Below are 27,528 nucleotides of genomic sequence, written 5' to 3'. Positions count from 1 at the left end.
TTAATTTATGATTTACATATATTACCTCTTTTTTATAATTCCTATATAGATCTTTTCAACCTCACTTTTTAATTGCAATATATAAAGAACTTAGATATAAAATTTTCAGTATTCATAGGAAAATATAAATTTAAAATTTATCACTTCCTTTTCTTTTCTTTTCTTTTTTTGTATTTTTTTTATCAACTATTTATTCTAGATAAAAAAAAAAAAAAAAGATCGATCCCCCTAAACTTATAATCTTAATTTCATCCCTAGCAACAATGGCAAAGTGGGCTAAGATTGAGGGACTCGATATTGGCTAAGTTAGTAGAAAGCAACAAGAGAGAGAGAGAGAACAGTGAAATGCAAAGATTGCCTGGTTTGGATAGAGAGATGCTTCCATCTCATCTCATCTCATCTTACTATTCAAACATCTCAAATACAAACATTTTTCAATTTTAAATTTTAAATTTTAAATTTTTTCATATAATCATTACCTAATTATTACAACTTTTTCAAACTTTCAAATAAAATACAAAAAATAATTCAAACTTTTCAAATCCTAAAATAAAAATTATATTCTAACAATATTTTAACTTTATAAAAAAAATTTCAACTTTTTCTCTCTTTCTCCCTATATTTTCATTATTTTACAAGAGGTCATTTTTAGACTTATAAAGTATAGTGTAGCAGAGAAAAGGCTTGAGCAGTTTGCACAAGCTAGAGGTACAATTCTAATTTCTCATCTCATGTATGTCAATGATGTGATGATTTTCTCTAATGGAGGTTCGAGATCTATTTGGGAACTCTTGGCTGTGTTGGACAAGTATGAGACTTGGTTAGGCCAAATGATTAACAAAGAAAAAAGGGCCATGTTTTTTCTGAAAAAATTTATTTCGCATGGAAGAGATCTTTTAAATGGATGACGGGGTTTTCGAAAGGATTTTTTCCTTTCAAATACTTAGGGGTTCCTATAGTCTCAGGGAGATTAAAGAATGACCATTTGGAGGAGAAGTTGAACAAAGTCCGCAATAAAATAAATGGATGGAAGATGAAGCTCCTATCTTTGAGATGGAGACTTATTTTATTAAGGCATGTCTTTCAAGCATGGCTTTGCATTTATTTGCTATTTTACAGGTTCCTCGATCGATCATCAAGTCTTTACATTGAATGATGAGTACGTTTTTTTTTTGGGGGAGGTGGATGGAAAAGGAAAAAAAATGGGTGGCATGGCACAACATTTGCAAACTGATTGAGGAAGGGGGATTGAGTTTGAGGGACTTTGCTGACATGCAAAAGGCCTTGCATATGAGGTTTGCTTGGCGTCTTTGGAATAGAAGCTGCGCAGCTCGAATGGAGGGTCAGTTAGAGCCTTTCCTATCCGTTTGGCAATCTATTCAACGCTGGGTGGGTCTGTTGTGTCATGATATTCATAAGGTTTCCAAGCATGACAGTCAGGTTCTTAATGCACTGCAGATTCCTGCGGTTGTTCCTTCATTGCGTTAGATCAAGTTTGTTTCCTGGAAAAAACTTGCTCAAGGCTGGTTTAAATTAAATACAGATGGGAGTAGCTTTGGTAATCTAGGTTCCTCAGGGGTTGGTGGGTTCATCAGAGATGCCTAAGGAAATTTGGTACATGCTTTTGCTTCTTATCTAGGCATTGGATCAAATAATAGAGCATAATTGTTAAAATAATAGAGCATAATTGTTAGCACTTTTTCAGGGTCCTAGAACTTGTAAATAGGTGGGGGTTGGCTTTGTGGAAATAGAACTAGATTCATAGGTAGTGATTTCGTGGTGGAAGAGAAGGAGATATGTGGTGTGGTATGTGGAGAATTTTTGGGATGAAATAATTGCTCTCATAGATTCTATGGTTTGCATAGTGCGGCATGTTTATAGGGAGAGAAATCAGGTTGCAGATTGGCTTGCAAAAAGTGGTGTTGTTGGTCAAAATCTGGAATGACATAATCTTGGGAAGTGTCTCGGTAGCTAAGGGGTATCATTCATTTGGATAAATTGGGATTGCCATCTTTACGTGAGGGTCATTTGTTTTGCTTTTGGAGCTGGTTATTGCTTAAGTTCTTCTGTTTTGAATTTTCTTGTTATTGTGTTTGGAATTGTCTTATTCTGGCTTTCGGTTCTCTGATTGTAATTGATATTCCTCTACCTAAAGTGAGGGTCATTTGAATAAAGAGGGCCTTGCCCAGTTTTTTTTTTTTTTTTTTAGTTTTAAAAAAAAAAAATCTCTCTCTCATTTTTCAGAACATCATAAAATATTTTAACTCAAACCATTTCTAACTCATCTCATCTCAACTCATTATGCAAACCAAGTCTAAAAAAGTCTTAAAAAGTGGTTTAGGTTTAGCTGAAGCGGCACCAATTAGCTTAACTAAATATAAAATATGAATAATGCTACATGCAGTCGTGGAGTGTGTAAATATCGTGTCGTCGCTTTGAAAAAGATGGAGGTCTACTATTAAAAAATTAGTTTTTTTATGTGGGTCTCGTATATATTCACTTCTTTCAAAGTGATTAAGCGGCGCTTATACACTCACGTCTGCAACTATCATTTCTCATAAAATATTTCCCTATTTATCTCATGAGGCAGTGTAGATCACCGGTTAGACTTGAGTTTGATCATTTATTGAACTTGGACAAGAATTTAGGGTCATGAATTAAATAAAAAAAAAAAACTAAATTCATATATAAACTCGACTCGATTCATTCAAACTCGTATAAATATTTTAAGGTATTATCTTTTAACGCATCCAAAGTAATAAAAAGATTTAGCAAAAACTATAATAAGTATATGAGTGTGTATTTATCAATGATCATATATATCAACGACGTAAAGATATTAGACAAACTCAAAACCAGTTTGTCGAGATTTATAGATAAAACTATGATATATTTAATATTAATAATCCATTTGTGGTAAAAAGTAACACAAGTTTTTTTAAGGATACAATATTTTCTCTATCTCTTTGTTTGTTTATATACTTTACCAACTAACTTAAACAACATAATTTTAACATTATCTTATATGAAAATGTTTAATATTTCATTAATAGAATGTATTTTATTTAATAAAATGACAAATTAACCAAATGGTTTTTAAATTATCTCAAATAATTAAAAAAAAAACTGATCTCATGGTATGACAAATGAATTGAAATGAAATTAATAGTCTACTTTTAATGGCCATAGTTTTGCGCTTTATAGTCCATTCGAGCCTTTTATTTTCATATGAATTTTAGACATAAAAAACATAAGTTGTTTATATCTAGTATATTATATTGATTGCAAACAATTTTTTTTTTTTTTTTTACCAATTTTAGAAAATTAATTGAAAATGATTCGTAGAGTTGGGTAAAAGAAGTTCAAAGAGAGAGGACTAATCTTAAATTATTTATTTCTAAATTAATGCTAGATACAGTTTTATGATGCATAAGTTTTGCACACTTCTATTATTAAAAATATAATTTTTTCACACGGGTTTCGAATTTATCTATTTTTTTAAAAAAGTACGTATAACTTGTACATCCGAAAACTATAAATAATATTTCTCTGTTTCTATAGGAGCCAAGTTGGACTAAGGCCTCGTTTGGATTATAAGATGCTCACATATGATTTCATTTTATTTCATTTCATTTCAACATTCAAACACAACAAACATAAATACTTTTCAATTTAAATTTTTATTTTTTTCATCTGATTATTATCTAAGCGTTACAATTTTTTCAAATTTTTTTAAAAAAATAAGAATAATAATTGAACATTTTTAAATTCTAAAACGACTCGTGTGAGTCTCGTATTGTGGACTTAAATTTTACAAATTAGTAGTGTTGATGGATCATGGGGGGTTGAAAATCATCGAATAGTAAAGAAAGAGGGTAGCTGTATTTTGCGGGGATCAAACTTTTTAACTTATTTCTACATATAAATGACTGCATCAACAAGGAAAAGCAATAAAAAAGGTAAGTATATAAAAAAGGTAAGTATGGAGTGACAAACCCATCACAATTTCATTACCATTTGGGGGGGTTGTCCTGGTTGAGCGAGGCCCAGATGTTAGGCGGGTAGGTGGGCCCCTTGGCCGTCCGCTCATCTGTGGGCCTCAATGGGGCCATCAATTTAGTGGGCCCAAAATCTTTTTTAGGCCTACTTTTTAGCTTAGAACCTTCTTCTTGAGTTTTTTAGATAAATTTTGTATTTCACTTAGATTTTCATATATTAATACATAGTTTGAAATTTAAAATATATAAAATCAAATCTTATCTCTAAATATAAATAAACCTAATAAAGTTGCTAACTATTAATTCTAACTTATTACAAAGTAGTCTAAAACTATTGCAAATTAATATAAAAATATTGCATATAGTTTGAATAACTTAAAAATAACAATGTTACAAATTACAATACATGAAAAAAAGAAACAAAGGTAACAACATAAGAAATCAGCCGCCAAAGATCTTTTGCTGTGTCCCGACTCCCTCCAACTCCAAGTGACATTATAAAATCTGAAAAAAAAAACAAGGATGACAATGAGGATATGAATAATATGATATCTCAAGAAGAAAAGAATGTCAAATGGTAAAAACTAATAACATAAGTACAAATTACAAAAAAATTAATTAATAAACCAATAGTGTATCGATGTGCAACCGATGTGGATTGAGATAGATCATCTTTTTTGAAATTTTCCATACAACAATTGAATTTAAAATTAAATTTGTCAAATAAATATAAAAGATTCTATTATAAGGAAAAGCAAATAATAAGTTAAGAGTGATTGCCTCTTTTAGAGTGATCAACATCCTACTCCTCGTAACTCTTTGCAAATTCACTGCCTCCTGAACCTGAATTAATTTCCCTTTGATCCAATTCTGAATGCAAATCAAAGTCTCCATAGTTTGCCTGACGTCACAGTGCTAGGAGACAATAAACTCCGAAATGGATTAAATATGCGCCCTCGATGCTAAATGCAGACTGTGAGTCTACAGTAAAAATAAAGATGGCCAAGATACTGTGAGTCATCTCACAAAGGATGAGAAACTTGACATCATTTAATTTTCACCAATTTAAGATATAAACTTCATCCACATATGGGTGTAATTCCACCGACAAGTATTAAGTCCAATTGGCCGTCTACATTCTTATGAAGCTCATGAGTATCGCCAAATCTCATATCTCACTTACGCTTTTATGATCTACCGGTTTTGGGAGGAGGCGATGTGATAGATAGTGTGACCTCTATTTTAACCCCCTGAATGATTACATTTTACTTGTGGGTTATTGAAGTCATCATCCTCTAAGTTTGGTTAAATGTTCCCACACGATGGCAACAAGCTTTTTCTTTGGTAGATCCATGGATGTAGGGATAAGAGTAAGGGTAAAAATAAGTATAGGTGTAGGGATAAGGATAGGTGTAGAAGAGGTAGCACTAGTCTAGCATTGAGACTTGGAGTTGTATTATGATCACCTACACTGGCACAATTACCACTATCCATGATTTCGACAAATAATCAAACACTTGTCATGATGCAAAGTATTAAATTAGTTTAGATTTTTTAAAATCACACAGTAAATAAAATTATACAAAAATCAGATCTCAAACTAGATTGTTGTCTCAAATTGAAAATCCAAAATAGATTAGCTTATGAGTTTCAAATTGAACTTCTAATTTAGTGTTTCAATCTGAAATCTTAACATAAATTAGAGTTTCAGATTGAAACTCTAAATTTAATTTAGGAGTTCAATATGAAACCTTAACCTAATTTAGAGATTCTGATTAAACTCTTAGATTATTAGGGCTTGAGATTTGACATCCTAAAATCGCCTAAAAGTTCAATCCGAATCCCTTAGATTATTTAGGATCTTAGATCCGATATGCTAACTTGGTAGATTTTATTAAAACATCCTCATTTATAATGGAGTAACAGACGAATACTGTAATCACATCTAAAGCACCTTGGAAAATAAAGCCCAAAACTGAAATAAAGATAATATTGTAGGACTCTTGACAACATGGACCTACTCCCTTTCCAATTCACTATTTTAGTGTTCATCGAAAGGCTGTAAATCAATCCTTTTGTATTATATTATAGAAAAAAAAAAGTTATTAAGCTTTGAGATGGGAAGAGATAAAAATGGAGAGGGATAAACTGTGTGCGGGTTTCTGTCAGTGTCTGCACTGTCTGGTCACTAGTGGTGGCGGGTTTGGACATTAGTGAGAGAGAGAGAGAGAGAGAGAGAGGGGAATACGGAAGCGAACATAGTAAGAAAGAAGATGCTTGAAAGAGGGAGAGAGAGACACGCTGGAATCCCGACAGACAGACGTAAGTTTAACAAAAAGACATAAACGCAACACAATGAAGTATAAACTCACCCTAGTTTTGAGCAAGAACATGATTATCTGTTGGTGAGTCAGCACGGGACACGTGGAAACGCGGCGACGTGCGGTGCTTGCGAACGAACTCTAAACTACTCTAACCAAACATTGCTCTATTAGCTTAGGCTGACGCGGATTGGATAAGGCTCCAATTTGTTTTAAAAAAAAATACAAATCTTACTGGACTGTCGGATTCGGTTTATCGGACGGTAATCGGCAAACAAAAATGGTACTTCCTTGTTGATCTCCGAGGAAATTAAAATGCTAGATCAATAATTGAGCAAATTTTAGTGGGCCCCACATGTACATTATTTATTGGCCCTTATCTACGTCTTATGGAGACCATCTATTTTCCATAAATATATATATATAAATTTTTATTTTTTATTTAAAAAAAAAAGTGGACCCACTTGAGTGTGTGAACTGTGAAGGACCGATTCATGGTCCCTACAAAGCAAAAGAACATAATAACACGTTACTTGCAAATTATTTGTATAGAAAAATAAGACGGCACTCAGGGACAAATATTTTATTGCTCATTATTAATCAAAACAATATGATTTGAGGAATAATTCGTTGATTTTTAGCTCTGTTAAAAAAAATAAAAAATAAAATAAAAATTGTCTTTTTTTTTTTTCTCTTTTGGGTATTTTTTGTTTTTTTTTTAAAATTTAATAAGATGATATTGAGAAAAGAGAAATGATAATTACAGTCGTAAGTGTGTAATTATTGTGTAATTATTTAAAAAAAAATAAATAAATTTAAGATTTATATAAAAAAATTATTTTTTTAATAATAAATTTACTTTTTTTTTAATATTATTCTTTAAGAAATCAAGTGTTTTTTTTTCCTGGTTCTACCGCGGGAGGGAAGAATAACGGACACAGTCGGTCACGGAGGAAAAGGATCAGGCGAAAATAAGAAAAACGAAAATAAAAATGGAAAAAGAAAAAGAGGAATAAAAATCTCGAAAAATCGTGTGACTCTTGCAGAGTGTTGGTTGTACTTGTTGGGGTTCTTGCTGCGTAGCTTCATTTGCATTCATCAAACCAAAAGCGACTGATGGGCATCCCTCAACCATCGTTGCCCAGTCGTTACCACAATATGCACACGATATTTTTGGTTTCTCGTCGTTAATGGAAGCGGGTCCAGGTTCCCTTTTCACTGTTTTAGCTCACTCTCCCATCGAGGCGTAGCTCTGTCACGTAATTTCTCTCTTTAAGATCAATAATTTTGTGTACACAAACTAAATCTGACCTTGTTCTTTCTTTGTGGAAGAATCTCTGAGAAATCCATGGTGTTTTGGGCGCTAATTGCTTCGATAAATGACTGCTCTGCTTCCGGCTTCTCTCTGTTTTCAGGGTCTTCTAGATAACTGGGTTTCTCGTCGAGGAAGCACACGTGGTTGAGGTACCACATGGGATTGGAACCAATTCGTACACCGAGGAGAACCGAAGAATTCACGCAACAACTATTAGAAGAGGAAGGAGGAGGAGGAGGAGGAGGAGAATGGCATCGCAATTGCTTCTCATAGAACAGTCATTTAACAGCCGCTACTCGGTCGATGTGCGCGAAGCGCTCGACGAATTCTCTGACAGTTTCACAATCACCGACCCCAGCATCTCGGGCCATCCCATCGTATTCGCGAGCCGCGGGTTCCTGAAAATGTCGGGTTACTCGAAAGACGAGGTGATCGGCCAGAACGGCAGGGCATTCCAGGGTCCCAGGACTAACCGAAGGTCGGTTATGGAAATCCGCGAGGCGATTCGGGAGGAGAGGCCGATACAGATCAATCTGTTGAACTATCGTAAGGATGGGACACCCTTTTGGATGTTATTTCATATGAGCCCAATTTTTTGCAAAAAGGATGGGAGGGTGACTCATTTCGTGGGAGTTCAGGTGCCAATTTCTCGAAAGCCGCGGCGGTCGGTGAATGGGATTGAGAGAAATAGTGTGGATTTGTGTGAAGATGGGTCTAGGCTGCGCGGTGATATTTTATTTGGGTCGTGTAGGAGGGAAGTCTGCTCTGATACTTTGGTGGAGTTGGGTCGTGTTTTGGCTATAGAGTCGGTCTTGGATTCGGATAGTAGAGGTTTGTTCCTTGCTTAATGTTTTAACGAATTAAAGGAGCCGTACTGAATTGTTGTATACGCTTGACGGAATTGTATCTTGCTTTTGCTAATCCATTAATTCACTCTGTTTGTTGGTTTGAGTTCATTTTTTTCATTGATATATAGTTGCTTTGAGTTACTTGATGTTAAAAAAAGGGCAGTGTTTCTTAATTTTCCCTTCATTCCCTCCACTTTCTTCTGCGACTTCCCTCCACTTCTTTTTGGAATGATGTCTTTGCGGGCTGGTTTCATCAAGACCTGCTTCCTTTAATGGATTTTTTTTTAGCTTGGGTTTGTGTTTTTCCCTGCAGTTTCTTTGTTGCCGGATTAAAAGGGGTGATGTTTTGGTGTGGTGCTTAAATTTTGAATGTGTACTGAGCTCTCCCTTTTCTTATCAAGCATTGTGGTTTTGCTCATTGTCTCGACTGTTTAAATGCTTTTATGCAGTTTCATCTCTGTTTGATTATTGATTTGGATTCAATGACCGATGATGAAAATTGGATGTACGCATTTTATATTTGTTTTCAGTCATCACTTTTAGATTTCTCTTTTGTGTACCATCGTGTCTGTATTTTCCTTTTTCTAGCTTTCTCCCCCCCACGTACAAAAAAGAAGAAACGGGGGGAAATTTCTGGTTGCAGTTGTGTTCTGATTTTCTCTGGGTTAATACAGGATTAGATATTGAAGAGTCATGTGAAGCAAGTGATGTGGACAAGCAAAGAGCTGCAACTGCCTTTAACAAAATCTTGTCTGTGCTAACCCTTCATAGCGAGTTAACAGGCAGATTGGTGTGTGAAGAGAGATGTAGCTTACCCGAGCAAAGCCTTCTCAGTTCATCCTTAAATATTTCTCTTGGTAGAATCAAACAAAGCTTTGTCTTGTGAGTTGATGGAGATTCTCATTTTCTTGCTTAATTGTGGATTCCATACGTTATGAAGATTTCTAATATCTTCACTTGTGTTTCCTGCAATATGTCTGTTGCCATTGCAGAACTGACCCACACTTAGCTGACATGCCTATAGTCTACGCAAGTGATGCCTTCTTAAGATTGACAGGTATTTAGAGCTATAAATTGGGCAGTCTAGTTTATGTGGTTATCTGTAACAGTTGTATACTTTTGTAGGTTATGCTAGACATGAAGTATTGGGGTTCAATTGTCGATTTTTGAGTGGGGTGGATACGGATTCCGTAACTTTAAATCGGGTATCTATTTTGCGTATCATAATTCTTGTTATGGGATTTGGTGACAAATGTCGTGGATACTGAACATACAATTGAACTTGTTATTTATTGTTTCCTAGATAAAGGAAAGCATTCGAAATGAGCAGGCGTGCACAGTACGGATCTTAAATTACAGGTTGAAACTTAACTTGACTTGCAATCTTTTTCGATTTGGACTTTAGTCATAAATTTTAAAAAAATCTGTTGCTGTTTCTTTCTCAGGAAGGATAAGAGTTCATTTTGGAATTTTCTTCACATATCACCTGTTCGTAATGCTTCTGGAAAGGTATTGCTATATGCTTAGGTTTCTATGTGAATTTATTAATAACATGGACTGACATTTCAGGTTATTGTTACTTATCAAAAACAAAAAAACATTTTAGGTTATTTTTAGTTGTGGAAACTGATTGACCATGTATACTCTATTCAATAAAGCTACCTTCTGATGGAAACTTGCTCATGGATTGTGGTATTTTTAAGTTTCCCATACATTGTCTAACATACAGGGCTTTTTGTGTGGCTTAGATTAGTTAATTTATACCTCAGGTTTGCCAATGCTAGTCATGTCTGTCTCATTTGACATTGCATGTTGGATGTTGGTTTCGTTCATTATGGTGCTAAATTTGAGGTTACTTATTTTCTTCTCTCTCTCTCTCTCTCTCTAAATCATATGTATTAATAAGAAAAATAGGTGTAACCCAACTAGAGAGGGAGTATATAGGATAAACACTTAATTGGAAATAGCAAAAAGATCCAGAAACTCTTGTAAAGTAGTGGTTGAACAACAATGCAAAATACCTGTTCAATGGTAAGAGTATTACGAAATAAAGCCTTAAGCTCTACCCCCACGTCTCACAATTCTTGAAGCTGCAATTGTTCATTTCTTTTAAATGCACCACATCAAGCAATAAATGATCATTTTAATAGATATCACTTGACTGGCTGCCAAACTTCCCCTTCCAACATACAAAGAGATCCACCACTCTACGAGTCACAACCCAATCTAGCTTGAAGAGCCTGAAAACTGTGTTCCGTAAAGAAGTAGCTATCCCGCAATGAAGTAAGAGATGCTCCATGGTGTCTTTACTCTTCTTGCACATGCAACACCTATCAATCATTGTAAGATGTTGCTTCCTTTGATTATCCATGGTAAGAATCTTCCCTGAAATTGCAGTTGAGGTGAAAATGCTACTCTTAGAGGAGCCATACTGTGCCATATGTTACTATTTTCATGGGAACATAAAGCCTTGTAGAAATGACCTTACTTCAAGGCAGCCCTTTTGGAAGGAGCAAGATAAAGTTTGTCTTCACCCCTCCATCTTTCACTCAAACTGTCACACACTTCATATCTAGTGAAATGGGAGAATTTCCCCCACCTCTCCCTATATTCTTCCATAGACTAACCCACCATATGACCCATTTACCTCATTTGAATACAACATCCCCACGAACTGCCTAGTTTAAATGCACTGCCAACTTCCAAAGACTTCTTCACTCATGAGCATAGCACCATAATCACTTCCCAAGATAGCAAGGTTGAGTGAGTAATGTCTCGAACCACTAGATTGTCCGTTGGAATCATAGAGCAAACCATGTACCGTGTACCAACTAACCAAATGAAATATAGTATCTTCACCCAGATCACGCCCCAAGAAATCGCCTGTAAGCCCTCCAAATTGTTGGCTACACCAACATGAAGGGGAAAAAGAGACGTAAAATTTTATAAACTTAGTCCGACCACCCTAAGACAAATGCAGCTGCTTCCAACCGGCCAAACAGTGCCCCAGCTTCTTAACAATGTCATCCCAAGCATTATAGACTTCTTCTTTTTCTAGTATTCATTCATGCAAGTGGTAAGAACCTTGGTCTTAGTAGTATGCTCCCTCTAGATCCAAGGTTTGAGCCCTTAGGTGAAAACAATCTCTAGTGGTCACGTCCCATCGGTGGAAAAGCCGATGATTTACTTGATCCATATGATGGGAATGCGTTACATGGGCCCTGTGTTTAACTGTGTTAAAGACATGCTGTGTTTGCATGTTCTCTACGATTTGTCGTCACCAAAAAGTATTCTTTCATTTCTTTGATGCTTGTGCAGTGATCATTTTCGTATGGTTGATATGCAAATGGGAGATTATTTCTTTTCAATATGTGCACAACAAAGTCCATTTTTTTCTTAATGGATTCCTAATACCATTGTTTTAAGATTCTGAATTTAGTTAATTATATGTATTTGTCTAGTTATTGATTTAATTATTATGCTCTGTAGGATATTATTGCGATTGTTGCAATAACACTTCTGTTGAATTAATTACTTTAATAGCAGAAGAATAAGTGTATTAGATAGGGGATGGAGTTTAAAATTTGCATTTAGGTAATAATTATAGGTTTTCTTATAGGTTTTTTTGGTGTTTTCTAATATAAAAAATATCGGAGATTTTAGAAAGGGATATGGCATGCTTAGTCCCTTAAAAAAAATCTTAGGGGTATATGAAAAAGGTCATTTCGGTTGTTTTTCTTATGGGGCCATGATTTTCATACTCATTCTCGAGGATACTTCGTTGATCACAATTGGGGATGCAGAAAAAGAGAGAGAATGGTCAAAGGATTCCATCAACAGAGCTTTGTCCTAGTTGCTGGGTTGGAAACATGATTTTTGTTTTCCTAGTTTAAAACTACATGTGAAATCATATGTTACTTTATTATATAAATGGGCCTTCTTCTCTGTTGGCTCAACCATCCAATCTCAACTAGCCGGCCTGTGATTATGGTGATGGCTCCCATAGACTTCCAACGTCAACTAGCCCCTCAAGATAGGGATTACTTGCCAGTGTGTGATAATAGTGAAGACTGTAGACATTTGAAGCACAACTGTTGTGCCATTTGGTTTCTTGATTCAAACAATCTGGACCAAATCCCTTAGTTTTTTTTTCTCATCTATCTGTTCTACTTCCATGTTTTGAATGATGTATTCATCTTCAAAAGCATGCTTGATGGTCTTTCCGCATGCGAAACCCCTTCTCCTAGCGTTATTCATAATTTGTGGATTCCTAGCTCTGAGGTACTGCTTCAATGATGGACTAGTGGTATGAACATTTTATCCTTGGGCAATAAAAGTTCCATTGGTTTCGCATGTAGTTGTGACTTTCCTGAAAAAAAAAATGACAGTTTGTTCCAAATTTTAGCAATGCCCTCAAAACTGCAAATTCACTTTTCTTACTACGAACTACTTTTCATGTGACCATAGTGGTTCATTTAACCCTGTTTGGAGACAGAAATACTCTCAACCCATCTCATCTCATCTCATATCATCTCATCTCATCATTACAACTTTCCCAAATTCCCATACAAAATATAATAAATAATTCAACTTTTTCAAATCCCAAAACAATAATTCAAATTTTTATTAAATTCATCTAAAACCATCTTATCTCATCTCACTATCCAAACGAGCCAGATGATGTGGAGAATGAACGACTCATTTTACTTTGAATTCTTGACCACTTTCTTGATTGGGAGCAAATTATCTTGTCACTGTTGTCAATCGTACATTAAAATGTGAATTCTGAATGTTAAGTCCACTGAACCCCAATTATGATTATTTGGTGCTAAGTTTCAGATGCCAACCTATCACCTTTTACTATGGGTAGAATCCAAGTGTAATTTATTGGTTGCTGAAAATTTCAATAGCTACAGAATACCCAATTACCCTCAATTGTTAACCCATGAAGAAAACACCTGTTCGACTTTCAGTTGCTCAGTGTAGTTTCTCTGCTAGTTGTTTTTTTACGAATAATTATGGGCACAATCTCACATGTCCACCCACATCACTTGTAATTCTGGCAACTCCTCTCTCTCTCTCTCTCTCTCTCTCTCTCTCTCTCTCTCTCTCTCTCTCTCTCTCTCTCTCTCTCTCTCTCTCTCTCTCGATCGCCTGATGCAATTCTCCATCTTCTCTTACCGAGTTTATGTTTGTTCAGATAGCATACTTTGTGGGTGTTCAGATGGAAGAAGGCTGCAAGAACCAGGACGGACATGGTCTGAGCCCTGAGATGAGGCAACTCAGTGCTGTTGGCGCAGTCAAGGTTGCAGTAAGGAGTTTATCAATGGGTGCTGACCCTTCGAAGTCATAGGAGAATCTCTGCATTCTTTGTCTGGTGATATTGTTGATGTGTTGAATAGTGTCACAGGAGAGAGTTGAAAAGGGAATAAAGTAGTGAAATGGTTTGTCACGAGTGGGTCCTTCTTGTATTCGTATTGTTTGTATATATAAGGTTTCAATATAAGGTTGAAACTGCGCTTCATTTGTTTTAGTTTTAGTTAATGGGAGTGATTAGAATTAAAGGTTTTTAAGTGTGGATTTCATATTAATTGGCTAAGGATTGAATGACTATTATGATTAAAAGGAAAAACATATTTGATCCATCTGATATTTTATTAGATATAGATAACAAGTTTAGGTTTGCAAGTTTTGTACAGGCCGGCCTTTGCAAGAAAATGAGACCCACCATAAAAAATAAAAAAGTGGATTTTTTTGAATGGTTTATACTTTCTTTCTTTCTTTTAAAGAGTCGTCAGGGCTGCACGCACTAGTCAGCACAAATAATTTTTTATATGACTTTATCCTGTAGGATCCGGGCGGTTAACCACCCTAATTGTTATTAGGCGGTTTAAATAAATTGTAACCACCCAGATCTGGACACAGATCCGGTTTGGCCATGCGATTACCTGTGACCGGACTATTTAAAAAAAATTACATTTGGTCACCAAAACATTTTTCATCCCCGCCTCCAATGATTTCCTTGCTCTCTTTGGCCAAAATCCTAAGGCAAAAGTTGGGCCGTTTTCTCCCTCTCTTCAGTCTCAATCGTCTTTCCCTCTCTTCAGAGTTATCAGCACAGACCCATCATGGCACGGTGTCTAGGTTCGTTGACGACCAACTCATAAAAATGAAGCTTGGAGGGGTTCACGACTTCAAGGGTTCTCAGTCGACGAATACATATGATATGGTGCCCTGAGAAATTCCTAAAAACAGAGAGGTTCAAGCACTTTGTGCTTCTCAAGTAACCAAATATATGGGCATTGTAGAGGTCGAGCACCTTTGCTGCTACTCCATGTTAAGATTCCCCACTTGTGCTCTTGGTGATGCACATGGGGTTTGTTTTCTCCCCTTTCTTTTTTTCATCTTATTTGATTTCTTTATCTCAGGCCTCTAATTTCTTGTCTAGGTTTTGTTTGTGCCGTCAGATTTAGTGGGTATTTTCCCTGTTTCCCATATCTTATTGTTGTTTTCCATACACCTATGTGATGAACCGCCCAATATGCTTTCTAAAAAACATGAGTTTTAGATGTAGTTTGCCCAGATTTAGGTTTTGTGTGCTCAGATTTGGGTTCTTGATAATCTCTTGGGTTCTAGATGTAGTTTGCCCATATATGGATTTTGTGTGCCCACATCTGGGTTCTCGATAAATGTCTATTGGGTTCTTGATAATCTCTTGGGTTCTAGATGTAGTTTGCCCATATATGGATTTTGTGTGCCCACATCTGGGTTCTCGATAAATGTCTATGGGTATTTTTTCTATAAATTTATTGTACTAAGTTATGTTCAAACAATGAAACATGCTAATATTGTAGTGACTTGTCTATGGTGCTTGAGGATCTAGATCAAACAATGAAACATGCTAATATGAAGATGGAAAGCATATAGCAAAGTAATATTATATTCTCACTGCTTGTTAGGTATTCTGTTTGAGTATTCATAAGCTAACATTGGACAAAACTTCTTATAATATCTTAAACCATGTCAAGTGATTACAGGTGCTTGCTTTGGATGCCTTTCTGTCAGATTGTTGCACAATTTACAGCTCTTAATTGCTCTTTGGACAAGCGAGAGCAAAACAAAGTTCCAGCATATTGTTTTGATAATTAAATAGAATGTTGTATTTTGTTTTCATATTGAATTTGAGTCACTAACCTTAATAAATACTACTTTTCATCTTCAGGAACTATTGAAAGCTCCATTGGTTTTATGGTACTAGATATATATATATATATATATATATATATATATATATATGCTTTTGATCGAAAGAGGGCATAATCTTGTACTCATTCCTTTGGTCACAGATAAATTTAAATGTATTCTTTCAGACAACCCATCAAGCTTATTCTACAATCACTTCTACCTGGAAGCTTTAGTTGCAATCTAAATCCATACAAAATTGTGTTCTTACAGAGAGATCCTTCAAACAATAGAGCTACCTCCAAATTTGCTGGATGATGGCTCTGAATTATGGGAGGCATTTCTAATTTGTTCTTTGTTAAGTTGATGTTTTGCATTATGATGTAAACAACAATGAATATGTAGTGTATTGTGAGGGTTGATATCTATTATTAATTATTATTTTTTATATAAAAATTTGAATGGGCAATAAAAGTTTAAAATGCCTATAAAGTATTCATTATATAAAAAATGCATATAAAAAATAATAAACATAATGACCTATTAAGAAAAGCCTTTAAAAAAGTGTTCAACAGATTTTTCTTTTAAAGGCTTTAAAAGTGTTTAATTTTTTTTATTTAAAAATCCTTTTAAAAAGTACCAAAAGCTTTTATTATTTTTTATTTTTTAGAAAGTGATAAAAAGGTTTTTTTAAAAAATCCATTTAAAAAGTGTTTAAAAAAAATATACAAAAAAAAAAAAAAATCCGAATCCGATTAAAATCCGGGTATCTAGGCTCAAATTCGATACCCGCCCGAATTTTGACCAGGTTTATCCGAGCAGATATCTGCCTAGTTTTAAAAAGCTGGATTCGGATGTTCCCAGATATCCGGATCTGGATCCTGATGCACAGCCTTATGGGATAGTGAATAGTGACTGATGAGAAGATTAATTATTTTTTATATTCCTATTATTTTCTCAAAGTTAGAAAAAAAAAATAAATTAAATGTCGTTTGATACATAAACTCATCCCAACTCATCTCAACTTATCATTATAACTTTTTCAAATTCCAACACAAAATATAATAAATAATTCAACTATTTCAAAGTCTAAAATAATAATAATATTAAAAAATAATATTCTAACAATATTTTATCATCTCAACTCAACATCCAAATACAGCCTTAATCTTTGAAAATGTTGCTTCCGAGATAAACTAATTAAAATAACTTTACAGGAACAAGAGAGGCCTCGATTTACTTCATCAAACCAATTAAAAAACAAAGAATGGAGATGCGGGGTATCGATCCCCGTACCTCTCGCATGCTAAGCGAGCGCTCTACCATCTGAGCTACATCCCCTCGTTCCTCTGCTTTGAAGTATTAAATTAACTCCTATGTAGAAAGGGGCCAATCAATCGAGGTTTCGGATGATGTAGAAATGATCAGCTGCAAGCAAAACATGAACATTTTTCACAACACCATCATCCATCCCCCATGATCACAAAAAGTACGTACGGGAAAGCATGCATGCTCACTCTTTTACCCAATTACATTTTGCAGTCTATTTCGCTCGCATTGGCAGGTAAGGAATCCATGAGACGCAGTGGTCGGCTTACATATATGTAGGGCCAAAAAGGTTGCTTGAAATGTTTGTGCTTCATATATGAATGTCGGTGTGGCCGCATATAGATTGTTTTACTTCTGTGCTCCGGTTGATCTGTATTTGGACCTGGTAGCCCATAAAAGGTAGTGCAAGAAATTCAATGCACTAAGCACGCACATCAGCCAGTAGAATCGTTCCAGGTGATATTGATTCATGTTGCTGCCGGAAAGCCATGGCCGGTATTTGGAGTTGCCGGGGACATTGTTATCTATTGATACAATGATTTGAGCAGAGGTAGTACCCAACGGCCAGAGACGCCCAGGAAAGAGAAGTAGCCAGGGATCCCATGCTTGTGGGCGCTTCTGTAAAGAAAAATTCCAGCAATCCGGCCAAGGTGAAAAGATCTGCAGATCCGAGGAACAAATACTGAAAAGCAATCCAAAAGAATGTGATAGGTAATGGATGCTGATCATGATCTGAGTCGAGTAAGCCTGAGCTGGTAGCTTCTCTCTTCCGTTTTATCTCGACAAGAGCTGCCACTGCCATGGCTATAATCGAAAGAAATAAACCTATTCCAATCCGTTGGAGGTGAGTGATTCCCATTTCGGATTTGGTTACTTTTCGAGCAAATGGGATAATAAGATGGTCATAAACTGGTGCAAGAATCATGATAAAGTTTACGGGAAAAATGGGAAGTGATGCCGGTCGGACTTTCAAGGAACCGAGCTTGGTGTCCATTGTTGCAGATTGTTGGACAGAAAATGTGGAGAGCTGCGCAAGGCAGCAGTTGAGGATAATGGTGCAAGCAAATATGGGGAGTACTTTTATCACTATTTTGACGTCTTCTACTTGCTTTACCGTGCATTCCAGTGCGTGGTGGAGTGGTTTGTTTACCACAGCTTTATTTAGGAATTTGAGGCTTTCTGTTGGAGCATCAGTAGTAAACTCCCTTGTTTTGGCACTCTCTTCTTTATTAGCTTCCTTACTGGTTAGGCTTAGAGAAAAAAGGGCTCGTGGACATGCTTGAAACAGCGCCATTTCTCGGGCTTCGGCTAATATTGCAGCTGTTGAGTGTGGCAGCAATCAAAACCTGTTAAGCATAAAACAAAATTAGTCAGTTTACATCGGAAGTGATCAATAGGTTAAGTTAGAAGAAAGTCTTAATTAGAATGGTCTAAATAGAGACAAGTACTGGTCTTCTAGATCAGTCCACAAAGCTTAGATCAATTTGAAGTATGTCTATCTCATTGAAGACTATCAATATCTGGAATTATCTTTGTACATGAATTTCATTGCTTGATTATACTCTTTAGCATGCAATATGATGGATTATATATCCATATATATATATATATCCGTACGTACGCTTACCTTGAAGATGGTTGTAAGTGGACTTCCACAAGGTATTTTGTTCAATTGTAAGTAGCTGAACCGGCTAGGAAGACGGGGATAGATAAGAGTATGCTAATTGTAGAGATTCCAAAACCCATTCCCACCCTTTGTTATCTTCAATCCACACCACCAATGTCACTGCAATGAGGCTGCCGCATGAGAGACAGAGAAGACAAAGTAATTGAAGAAGGTTGATCTTTGCTTCCTTCCTTGTGGTGAGTTCTCATCAAATTGCTCAACCCCATGTGTTGGTAGTGACCCCTTTATCCCTCCAACACCCAAGGCCACCAAATAGAGTCCTAGGAACAGCATTGCAGCTTTTCCTCCATGAGCTTCCTCGCAAGGAATGCTGAGGTTGGCTGGTTCACATGCTGGTGGCTTTAGGGAAGCTGGTGACCTGTAAGTATAACCAACCCCTGTTTCAGTAGTTTTAGTTAGGGCATAGTAAAAGAACAGGCTACATATTTGTAAGCATATCTATTAGAAAAAAATCTATTCGTCCTCCATTTTTTCATCATCCTCTCATCATTCCATGATGTGGTAGTAGACGATAGGTTCACAAGTGATTGAAGAGTTTGATACTCATAGATCTGAATTTGAAACCATATATACTTCTCTTTTGATGGCTAACAGAGGTGCATCCACATTATGGACTTAGCAACCATTACCTACAGTTGCAAGGGAGTATGCATCAAGCACTATAATTCCAGCATGCTCGATCATGGTGGAAATTTTAAATAGTGCAAAAGATTTTCGCAATATAGAAATTTCTCTTCTATCGAAGTCTAGATAATAGTCTCTACTTCCTTTCATCAACCCCACAAACTATTGGAGTCCGTGGGTGCTCATGGATCAAATGGACCTGAAGCGGTCATTGTTACAAAAAAGAAGCTCAAGGACCTTGAAGGCAAGAAGCTTGTCATAGTTGCAAATGAGGGGTTGAAGCTTATCCACACCTTGTGGGCAAGGCGCTTTGAAGGGAGAGAGTTTGTCACACTCCAGTACATCAACTGTAGTGGGCAGAACCATTGTGGGCTTTGGTGGGCACAGTCTTGTTGGCTATGTGTTGGCTTGTGGCCATTTCTTTTATTTTACAAGTATTCCTAGGTTGAGGTAGGGCCCATTTACTGTGTGTGTTAGACTTGTTTGGACTATCTATATTTTTCTGTCTTGTTAAGGTGGCCTTGGGCCCATTAGTTAGTTAGAGGAGTATATTTGTAATTGAATGAAAGTTATTTTTTCCTCTTTTCTCAATTTCTCCTTCTTCTTCCTCTTGGAGGTGCTTCCATTGAAGCGAGCTTTCCTCGTGTAACTTTGCTCAACACTTGAGGTGTGTTACATACTTTTCTTCTCCAGAATCTCCACACCTGCGGCCATTTCTTTAAAATCTCACAAAACCAACTACAATTGCACCAAATCAACACCAATAGTACAAAATAACCAAAAAAGCTCAGATCTATACTGAGATATATAGATCTTTGCAACGAAATTATACTTCAATAAAAAAATCACATTAAAAAATCTTAAATCTACGGTGGCACGTCGGCGACCTTAAGCTTTGAGTCTCACAACCAAATCATGGTTGTATGACTCATGGAGGAGTTAATATTGGTCTAGCCCAAATTGGGGGCCCAAGGCCCATCACCCATAAAGGGCTCAAAGGAGTTGTGTGACTTGACGAACACCTAGTTGCTGACCTATTAGGAGGGGATAAATCTCACATTATGGATATAGACCAACTGTGATTAGATGATTCCGATACAACAGGGATAAATCTTATAATGACTAAGCATAGTACAAAGTTAATCAGTTTATGGTACTCATCCTATATTCTCCATGCCTATATATATAAGCAACATGTAACCTTCGATCTCTCTAATCTTATGCATTATCGAATTATTACTTCTCATTACTGACTTAAGCATCGGAGAGGTCACAGGCACACCGTGTCATCCACTCAATGATTTGCAAGTGAGTGATTACGACTGGTGGTGGGACACGTCCTTTACAGTTGCGCTGTCTGTGGGATCTTGTAATTTGTGATTTTAGTTTTTCATTGGACTTCAACATGGTTCCCCCATGCCGACCGTGACATGTTCTCATGCAACTCATGAACCGGAAGTAGCACCTATAGACATAGAAACACGGTTAGCAACAACTGAAGAAAAGCTGAAGATGGCGTTAGACGCCATGGAAAACCTAAGGAAAGAGAACGAGGAGCTAAAGCGCTGCAACATTGAACTTGATGATGCTACCATACCTGGCCATAAAAAACAGGGGAAGGAGAAGCACAGAGCAACAGGGGAGTGAACACGAAAGATGTGGAAAAAAGAAGCTGCATGATGAGCTGCATAGTCTCACTGGCAAATATGAAGAGATGGTGAAGAAGATGGGAGGGTCTTCCTCTGTGGAACATCTGTTGAGTCACACGAATTTGCCTTATAGTGCAGAAGTAATGGCCGTGTTGCTCCCACCGAAGTTTAAAATGCCCCAAATAAAGATGTATGATGGGTCCAAGGACCCAGTAGATCACCTGGAGAACTTCAAGGTGCATATAACACTCCAGGGTTTCCCAGGTGAAATCACTTGCCGATCTTTTCCCTTAACTCTGAGGGGGATGGCGAGAGGATGGTTTGGAGCGCTTCACTCGGGATCGATCGATAGCTTTAAAGAGTTGGCCAGGTAGTTCTTAACACGAGGACTTCCTAGGAGGTCTCCCATCCTATTACTACTCTCGCTCAAGCATGCTTAACTGCAGAGTTTTGTATAATTCTTAACACAATTTATGCTCAGCAGGAGACACAGGCGCCCAGCAGCATACCTCCTAACCTTCAAGCAAAGGCAAGAAGAGAGCCTAAAGGCATACCTGACCCTCTTTAATAAAGAAAGGTTGACAATAGACGACCAAGATGAGAAGATAACTCTGGCCACCCTGTTAGACGGAATCTGGCCATGCAGCCCGTTCATGGCTGAATTGGCAAGAAAGACCCCTTCGACCTGAGGGAGTTCATGGATAGGGCGACAACTTCGTCAACGCCGAAGATACATTACAGGCTCTTGTAGAGCCAAGGAAAGGGGAGCTGAAAGTGGAACGCAAAAGCAATACGGGAGACAAAAAAGCTACATTGAACCACCAAAAGAAGAGGCACGAAAGGCGACAAGAGCATAGTGCTTGACTCATCCACAATAATTTGAACATACAAGAAAAAGAGGAGTCATAAAGAGAACACCGTCAGCCTAGAGCCGGCAGGTGCTACTGCAAATTCCACCAAACAAGCTCACACTGGACAGAGGACTACATAACTTGTTTTTTTTTTTTTTTTGATAAAACAGAGGACTACATAACTATGAAGAAGAGAGTGAATGAATTGGCGGGCATGAGGGAGCTTGAGCAAATGGTCGCGGAGCGAGCAAAACCCAAACGATGATTTGGGAGAGGATACAATCCTCAAAGAAGTAGCAGCTCGGAAGGGAGGATGCCTGTAATAACGAAAGGTACAGGGTGCCTTAGAATAATGATAGGGACAGGGCCCCTAGGCGGAATCAGGACAATAGCAGGCGGATTTGCTGGGGGCGACGCATCCTCGTCCAGCAGAAGGGCGCACGCCTAAAGAGCAAGATACGAATAAGTTTATGTAGCAGACAGGTCTTCCAAACACCAAAAACTTGACTCCTTACTAGCTATCTCTTTCGGGGAAGAAGATTGTGAAGGAGTAATGTACCTTTATGATGATGCGCTGGTGGTAACCCTCCTGGTCGCTAATTACACTACCAGATGCATACTCATTGAAAATGGGAGCTCAACAGACATTATTTTGGGAGGCTTTCATTAAGATGGGTATAGATGCTACTAAGCTGAGACTTTTGCTGACACCATTGAAGGGCTTCTCTGGAGATCTGATTCAACCGGTGGGCGCCATTACTCTCCCCGTCTCGGCAGGAAAAATGATGCATATTGTGACCACCATGACCAATTTCTTAGTCGTGAAGGCGCCCTTTTCGTATAATGCTATACTAGGGCAACCAACATTGAACAATCTCAGGGTAGTTACGTCGACGTACCATCTAAAGATGAAGTTTTCAACTAAAGGTGGAGTGGGGGAAGCACGAGGCGAACAAGCCCTAGCACGAGAGTGTTATGTGCAAGAATTGAGGAGCAAAGGGGGAGAAGTATGCACTATAAGGGGCGACGACGACGACCAGGCAACCAAGGAGGAAAATCAGAGCATGTTGCCCCCACCCCCACGGTCCTTTTGGACAGGAGCGTGGAAGTGAGGGATGAGCAAAACTTATAGTAAGCAGAGGTGAATGAGCCCTTGGAGATCGTAACATTGTACCCAGATCATCACAATGCAACGACACAGATTGGAACTAAGATCCCCCCAGAAGACTAAGAGGCCCTAAAGCAACTTTAGTAAAGCACCGAGATGTGTTCGCCTCGAGCCATGAAGATATGCCCATAATTGACAACAACGTTATCGAACACTGACAATGCTTGGATCCCATGCATAAGAAGGTACGTAAAAAAAAGATCGTTCAATACAGAGAAATACACAGCCATCGCCGAGGAAGTAGAATGCCTACTCGCTGCAGGGTTCATCAAGGAAGCACGTTATCCTGAATGGCTGTCCAATGTCGTCCTGGTAAAAAAACCAAACAGGAATCGATGTCATCTTAGACACCACTGTAGAGCACAAGATGTTGAGCTTCATGGACGCCGACTCAGGATACAATCAAATTCGAATGTACCCACCAGATGAAAATAAGATCTCATTTGTCACAGACCATGGGTTGTATTGCTATCAAGTCATGCCATTTGGCCTAAAGAATGCAGGGGCAACCTACCAGAGGCTAGTCAACTAGATGCTTAGAAACCAAATAGGACGGACCATGAAGGTTTACGTGGATGACCTATTAGTTAAAAGCAAAGAGCCCACCCAACATTTGGCCGACCTAAGGGAGGCGTTTACAATACTACGACAGTACAAAATGAAGCTAAACCCATCAAAGTGCACATTTGGAGTAGGAGGCAAGTTTCTGGGGTTCATAGTGTCGGATAGAGAAATCGAAGCCTCCCCAGGAAAGATTGAAGCAATCATGAATATGAAGCCGACAAAGAGCCTAAATGACACGCAACGGCTGGTGAGGAGAATAGCAGCTTTAAACAGGTTCGTATCCAGATCCACGGACAAATGCCTCCCCTTCTTTAAGGTATTGCGAAAAGACACCCCTGGAATGAGGAATGTGACGAAGCTTTCCAAAAGCCTCAGGAGGCACCCCCTGTGAGTCTACTCCAATCTCATAGGCCTTAGCCAAATCTCCCACCAGGAAAACATTGTGGGTATAAGCAAGTTCAACCTCCTTAAGACTGATGTCCTCACTCACTAGACCACCCAAAGGAACACCTTCCTCTACTGGAGAAGACCCGACGTCATCTCCAAAAGAGGAAGGGGAGGGAGAGGGAATAGAACCTTGGTCGCCACTGAGCCCCAGATCGAGTGGAGGGGTCTCTCCTTCCGAGTTGGTAGTAGGCAAAGAGTGGAGTGTTGAACCTTTGCCTTCACTTTCTTCCTCCACTTCTTCACAAACAAAAACGTTGTTGCCTTTCTCGTCGCCCTAGACACCACGGTCGCCTAGGGCACCATCTCCACCACCCTGACTTCCCTCAAGGGCTGCCTGGTCGACGAGACTCAATGAGAAGGCGACGTCCAAATCAACATTGACCTCATCGCCTTCCCTGGGTAAATCAGAGGCTCCAAATGTAGGGAATTCGAACGTGGGGCTAGACTCTGAATTAAATAGTTGGGAGGGAAGATCAAAGTCAAACACGGTCACTAGGTCAGAAAGGGCTTGACCCATCAAACCCTCGATGTAATCAAGACCTAGAGAAGGCGCGCGTGCGAGTGAGCGATGGGGGGTAGACAGAGAAGTACCTTGAGGTCTGTTAGAGTAATTAGATAATTCTGACATAATAGGGATAAATCTTATAATAGCTAAGCATAGTAAAAAGTTAATCAATTTATGGTACTCATCCTATATTCTCCATGCCTATATATATGAGCAATAGGTAACCTTCAATCTCTCTGATTTTATACATTCTCGAATTATTACTTCTCATTACTAACTTAAGCATTGGAGAGGTCAGAGACACACGTACCGCCCACTCAACAATTTGCAGGTGAGCGATTACGATCGGTGGTGAGACACGTCCTTTACAACTTGTATGGTTATATGCTGCAGCTTGGCCATGACCACAACCGCTTAAAAAAATATTTTTCGTGATTTCCTCATCATTTAGCGGCATGTTTGATAAAAAAAAATCATAATTTATGAGGCTGAAAACCGACATTGGTCAAGAGTGCTACTACCTAAAACCAACCAAAAGAAAACTTGGGCCTAGAAGAAGCTTAGGCCTGAAACGTGCATAATTGATTATTTTTCTTTTGAAAAATGATATTTGCAGTCTTGGAATGCACAAATATCGTGTAATCATTTTAAAAAAAAAGTGAATAAATATTGAGTCCACATGAAAAAGAAATTATATTTTTAATAGTGGAGTTCACTCTTTTTCAAAACGATTACGTGATAGTTGCACACTCCACAACTGTTCGTAGCATTACTCTCTGCTTTTTAGGTACTGCTACTCAGGACAAAACTATATGGCCATTTAGACTTATCCTTGCTTTTTTATATAAATGATTGCTATGCATATGCTCTTAAATTGACCATATGGCCTACATATAGATCTTTTCACCGAAAGTCTCTCTCTCTCTCTCTCTCTCTCTCTCTCTCTCTCTCTCTCTCTCTTTTTAAATGGAGTAATACTTCTCATTGATAAAAAAAATATTAGTTACATTGATCATGCAACACTACACTCAATCATTGAATGGGACATTCCTCCATCCAAACATATTCTCCCTCAAGGAAAAGTGCATGCCTAGCCAACAAATGTGCTACAATATTCATTTCTCTGTGATTAATACTAATATGCCATCCATCACAATTTGACATGAGCTGTTTGATATCATGAATCACAGTAGCAGCTTCTGAGTTGTCTGAACCAGTTGTAGAGACAACAGTTACCAACTCCTTACAATCTCCCTCAAAGATTACAGTAGAGAAACCCAACTCAATGCACAAGAACATTGCTCTCCTCAAAGCTGTAGCTTCCATAATTAAAGGTTGGAGAGATGCTTCCACTTTAGCATAAAGTGATACTTGTACCTCCCCACTTTCATCTTTGATAACGATGCTTAAGCCAGATTTCTTCATTGTTGAGTCCACAGCTCCATCCCAATTCAACTTTAGCCGGTTCAAACCAGGCCTCCTCCATTGAGCCAGCTCTCTATGAGTTGCAAAAGCAGGTAACAGTTGAGTATTTGTTTGAGCCTCTTTGTACTCTTTAACTGTTTTTAGAGCTTTATGTATGACCTGGTTTGGTTTATCAAATTTGCCTTCAAAGATAGTAGCATTTCTTCTAATCCAAAGACCTCTTAAAATAACTGCTACACAATCAATCACCTTAGTCTGCAATTTACATATAAGTTGTTTCCATAATTCCCAAAAATTATTTGATTGTGAAGGCCATTTCCATAATGGACTTTGATTCTCCCCCACACATTAGAAGCACCTGGACAAGTCCACAGTGCATGTATGGTTGTCTCTTGATCTCTCTGGCATATTGGACACAATGGATCCTCAACTACCTTTCTAAGAAACAAATTGGATTTAGTAGGTAGTGATTCATGACATGCTCTCCAAGTGAAATGTTGCACATTACCAGGGATCTTGAGCCTCCATATATGTTTCCAAATCTACTCATCAGCTGTCATCATTGATGTTTCACCCTTCAAATGGTCTCTTCATTTCCAAGTGATAAGTAGATTTAATATTAAATTTCCCATCATTTGTAACCCTCCAAACCATTTAATCCTTAGCTCCACACTGACTAACAGGTATACTATAAATAATCTCAGCTTCCTGCTCATTAAAAATCTGATATATTAGACTTCAATTCCATGAGCCAATATCCTCATCCAATAATTGATTCACAGTGGCTTCTTCCTCAAGTATAAAAACAGGAGATTGGACCAGATTTGAAACATTTGAAGGGATCCATCTATCTTTCGAAATTCTGATTTGAGAACCAAAACCTACCCTCCATATTACACCTTCTCTTAATAACTCCAAAGTGGAAACTGTACTTCTCCAAATGTATGATGGTCGAGGACCAACTTGAGCATCCATTACACTATCATTTATGAAATATTTGTTCTTTAGAATTTTTGCAACAAAAGAAGATGGTTCTTGCATTAATCTCCACATCAGTTTCACAATAAAGCCTTATTGAAAGCTTCAAAATCTCTAAACCCCAATCCTCCCCTTGCTTTTGTATCCCCAAGTCTTGACCATTTCCTCCATTAGATTTTCTTGTCTTGTTGCTTATGGCTCCACCAAAATCTGGACATAATAGAGGTCATCTCCTTGCACAATTTCCTTGGTAATTTGAAGAACCCCATCGAGTAGGTTGGTATAGCTTGCACAACTGCCTTTAACAAAACCACCTTGCCTGCTTGTGATAGAAAAGTGGTCTTCCATGAGTTCACATTAGCCCAAATTCTGTCCTAAATTCCTCTAAATGAATTATACTTAGACTTGCCTACAAATGAAGGCAAACCTAATTACTTTTCATAATTATCATAGCTAGAGACACCCATTAACCTTTGTAATTGCTGTCTGATGTTAAAACCTGTGTTGGTGCTGAATAGCACAACAATTTTTTGATGATTCAAACACTGTCCAGTTGAAAGCTCATATTTCCTAAAGATACCATTGATATAATTCCACTCAGATTCAATTGCTCTACATAATATAATGTTGTCATCAG

General features: G+C 37.7%; 1 protein-coding gene, 1 long non-coding RNA gene, 1 other non-coding gene and 1 pseudogene across 5 annotated transcripts; 2 read left to right on the top strand and 2 right to left on the bottom strand.

Annotated features, from left to right (window-relative positions):
* Nucleotides 1–7,365: 7,365 nt before the first annotated feature.
* On the top strand, nt 7,366–14,006 carry LOC121257237 (protein TWIN LOV 1). Of its 3 annotated transcripts, none has more exons than XM_041158182.1 (8): nt 7,367–7,525; nt 7,652–8,465; nt 9,157–9,364; nt 9,475–9,539; nt 9,608–9,687; nt 9,786–9,841; nt 9,928–9,991; nt 13,683–14,006. In XM_041158182.1, exons 2-8 carry the CDS (start codon nt 7,883–7,885, stop codon nt 13,833–13,835), a joined length of 1,209 nt encoding a protein of 402 aa, XP_041014116.1. In that variant the 5' UTR covers nt 7,367–7,525; nt 7,652–7,882; the 3' UTR covers nt 13,836–14,006. The 3 variants fall into 3 exon arrangements, with proteins under 3 accessions (XP_041014117.1, XP_041014116.1, XP_041014115.1); XM_041158181.1 differs by having other exon boundaries at nt 7,368–7,578; XM_041158183.1 differs by lacking the exon at nt 13,683–14,006 and adding an exon at nt 10,079–10,368 and having other exon boundaries at nt 7,366–8,465; nt 9,928–10,041.
* Nucleotides 14,007–14,568: 562 nt separating this feature from the next.
* On the top strand, nt 14,569–16,112 carry LOC121257238. Its single transcript, XR_005939179.1, has 2 exons — nt 14,569–15,413; nt 15,829–16,112. It is a non-coding gene; the product is annotated as an uncharacterized LOC121257238 (long non-coding RNA).
* An 820-nt stretch (nt 16,113–16,932) lies between these two features.
* Nucleotides 16,933–17,005, bottom strand: TRNAA-AGC. Its single transcript has one exon. It is a non-coding gene; the product is annotated as a tRNA-Ala (tRNA).
* A 336-nt stretch (nt 17,006–17,341) lies between these two features.
* LOC121258748 lies at nt 17,342–19,670 on the bottom strand (annotated as a pseudogene).
* Nucleotides 19,671–27,528: the final 7,858 nt, after the last annotated feature.

The sequence above is a fragment of the Juglans microcarpa x Juglans regia genome, chromosome 3S (genome assembly GCF_004785595.1).
Source record: "Juglans microcarpa x Juglans regia isolate MS1-56 chromosome 3S, Jm3101_v1.0, whole genome shotgun sequence".
Classification (NCBI taxonomy): Eukaryota; Viridiplantae; Streptophyta; class Magnoliopsida; order Fagales; family Juglandaceae; genus Juglans; species Juglans microcarpa x Juglans regia.
Note: the sequence above shows the minus strand (reverse complement) of the source record. Positions and strands in the feature narration are given on the sequence as shown.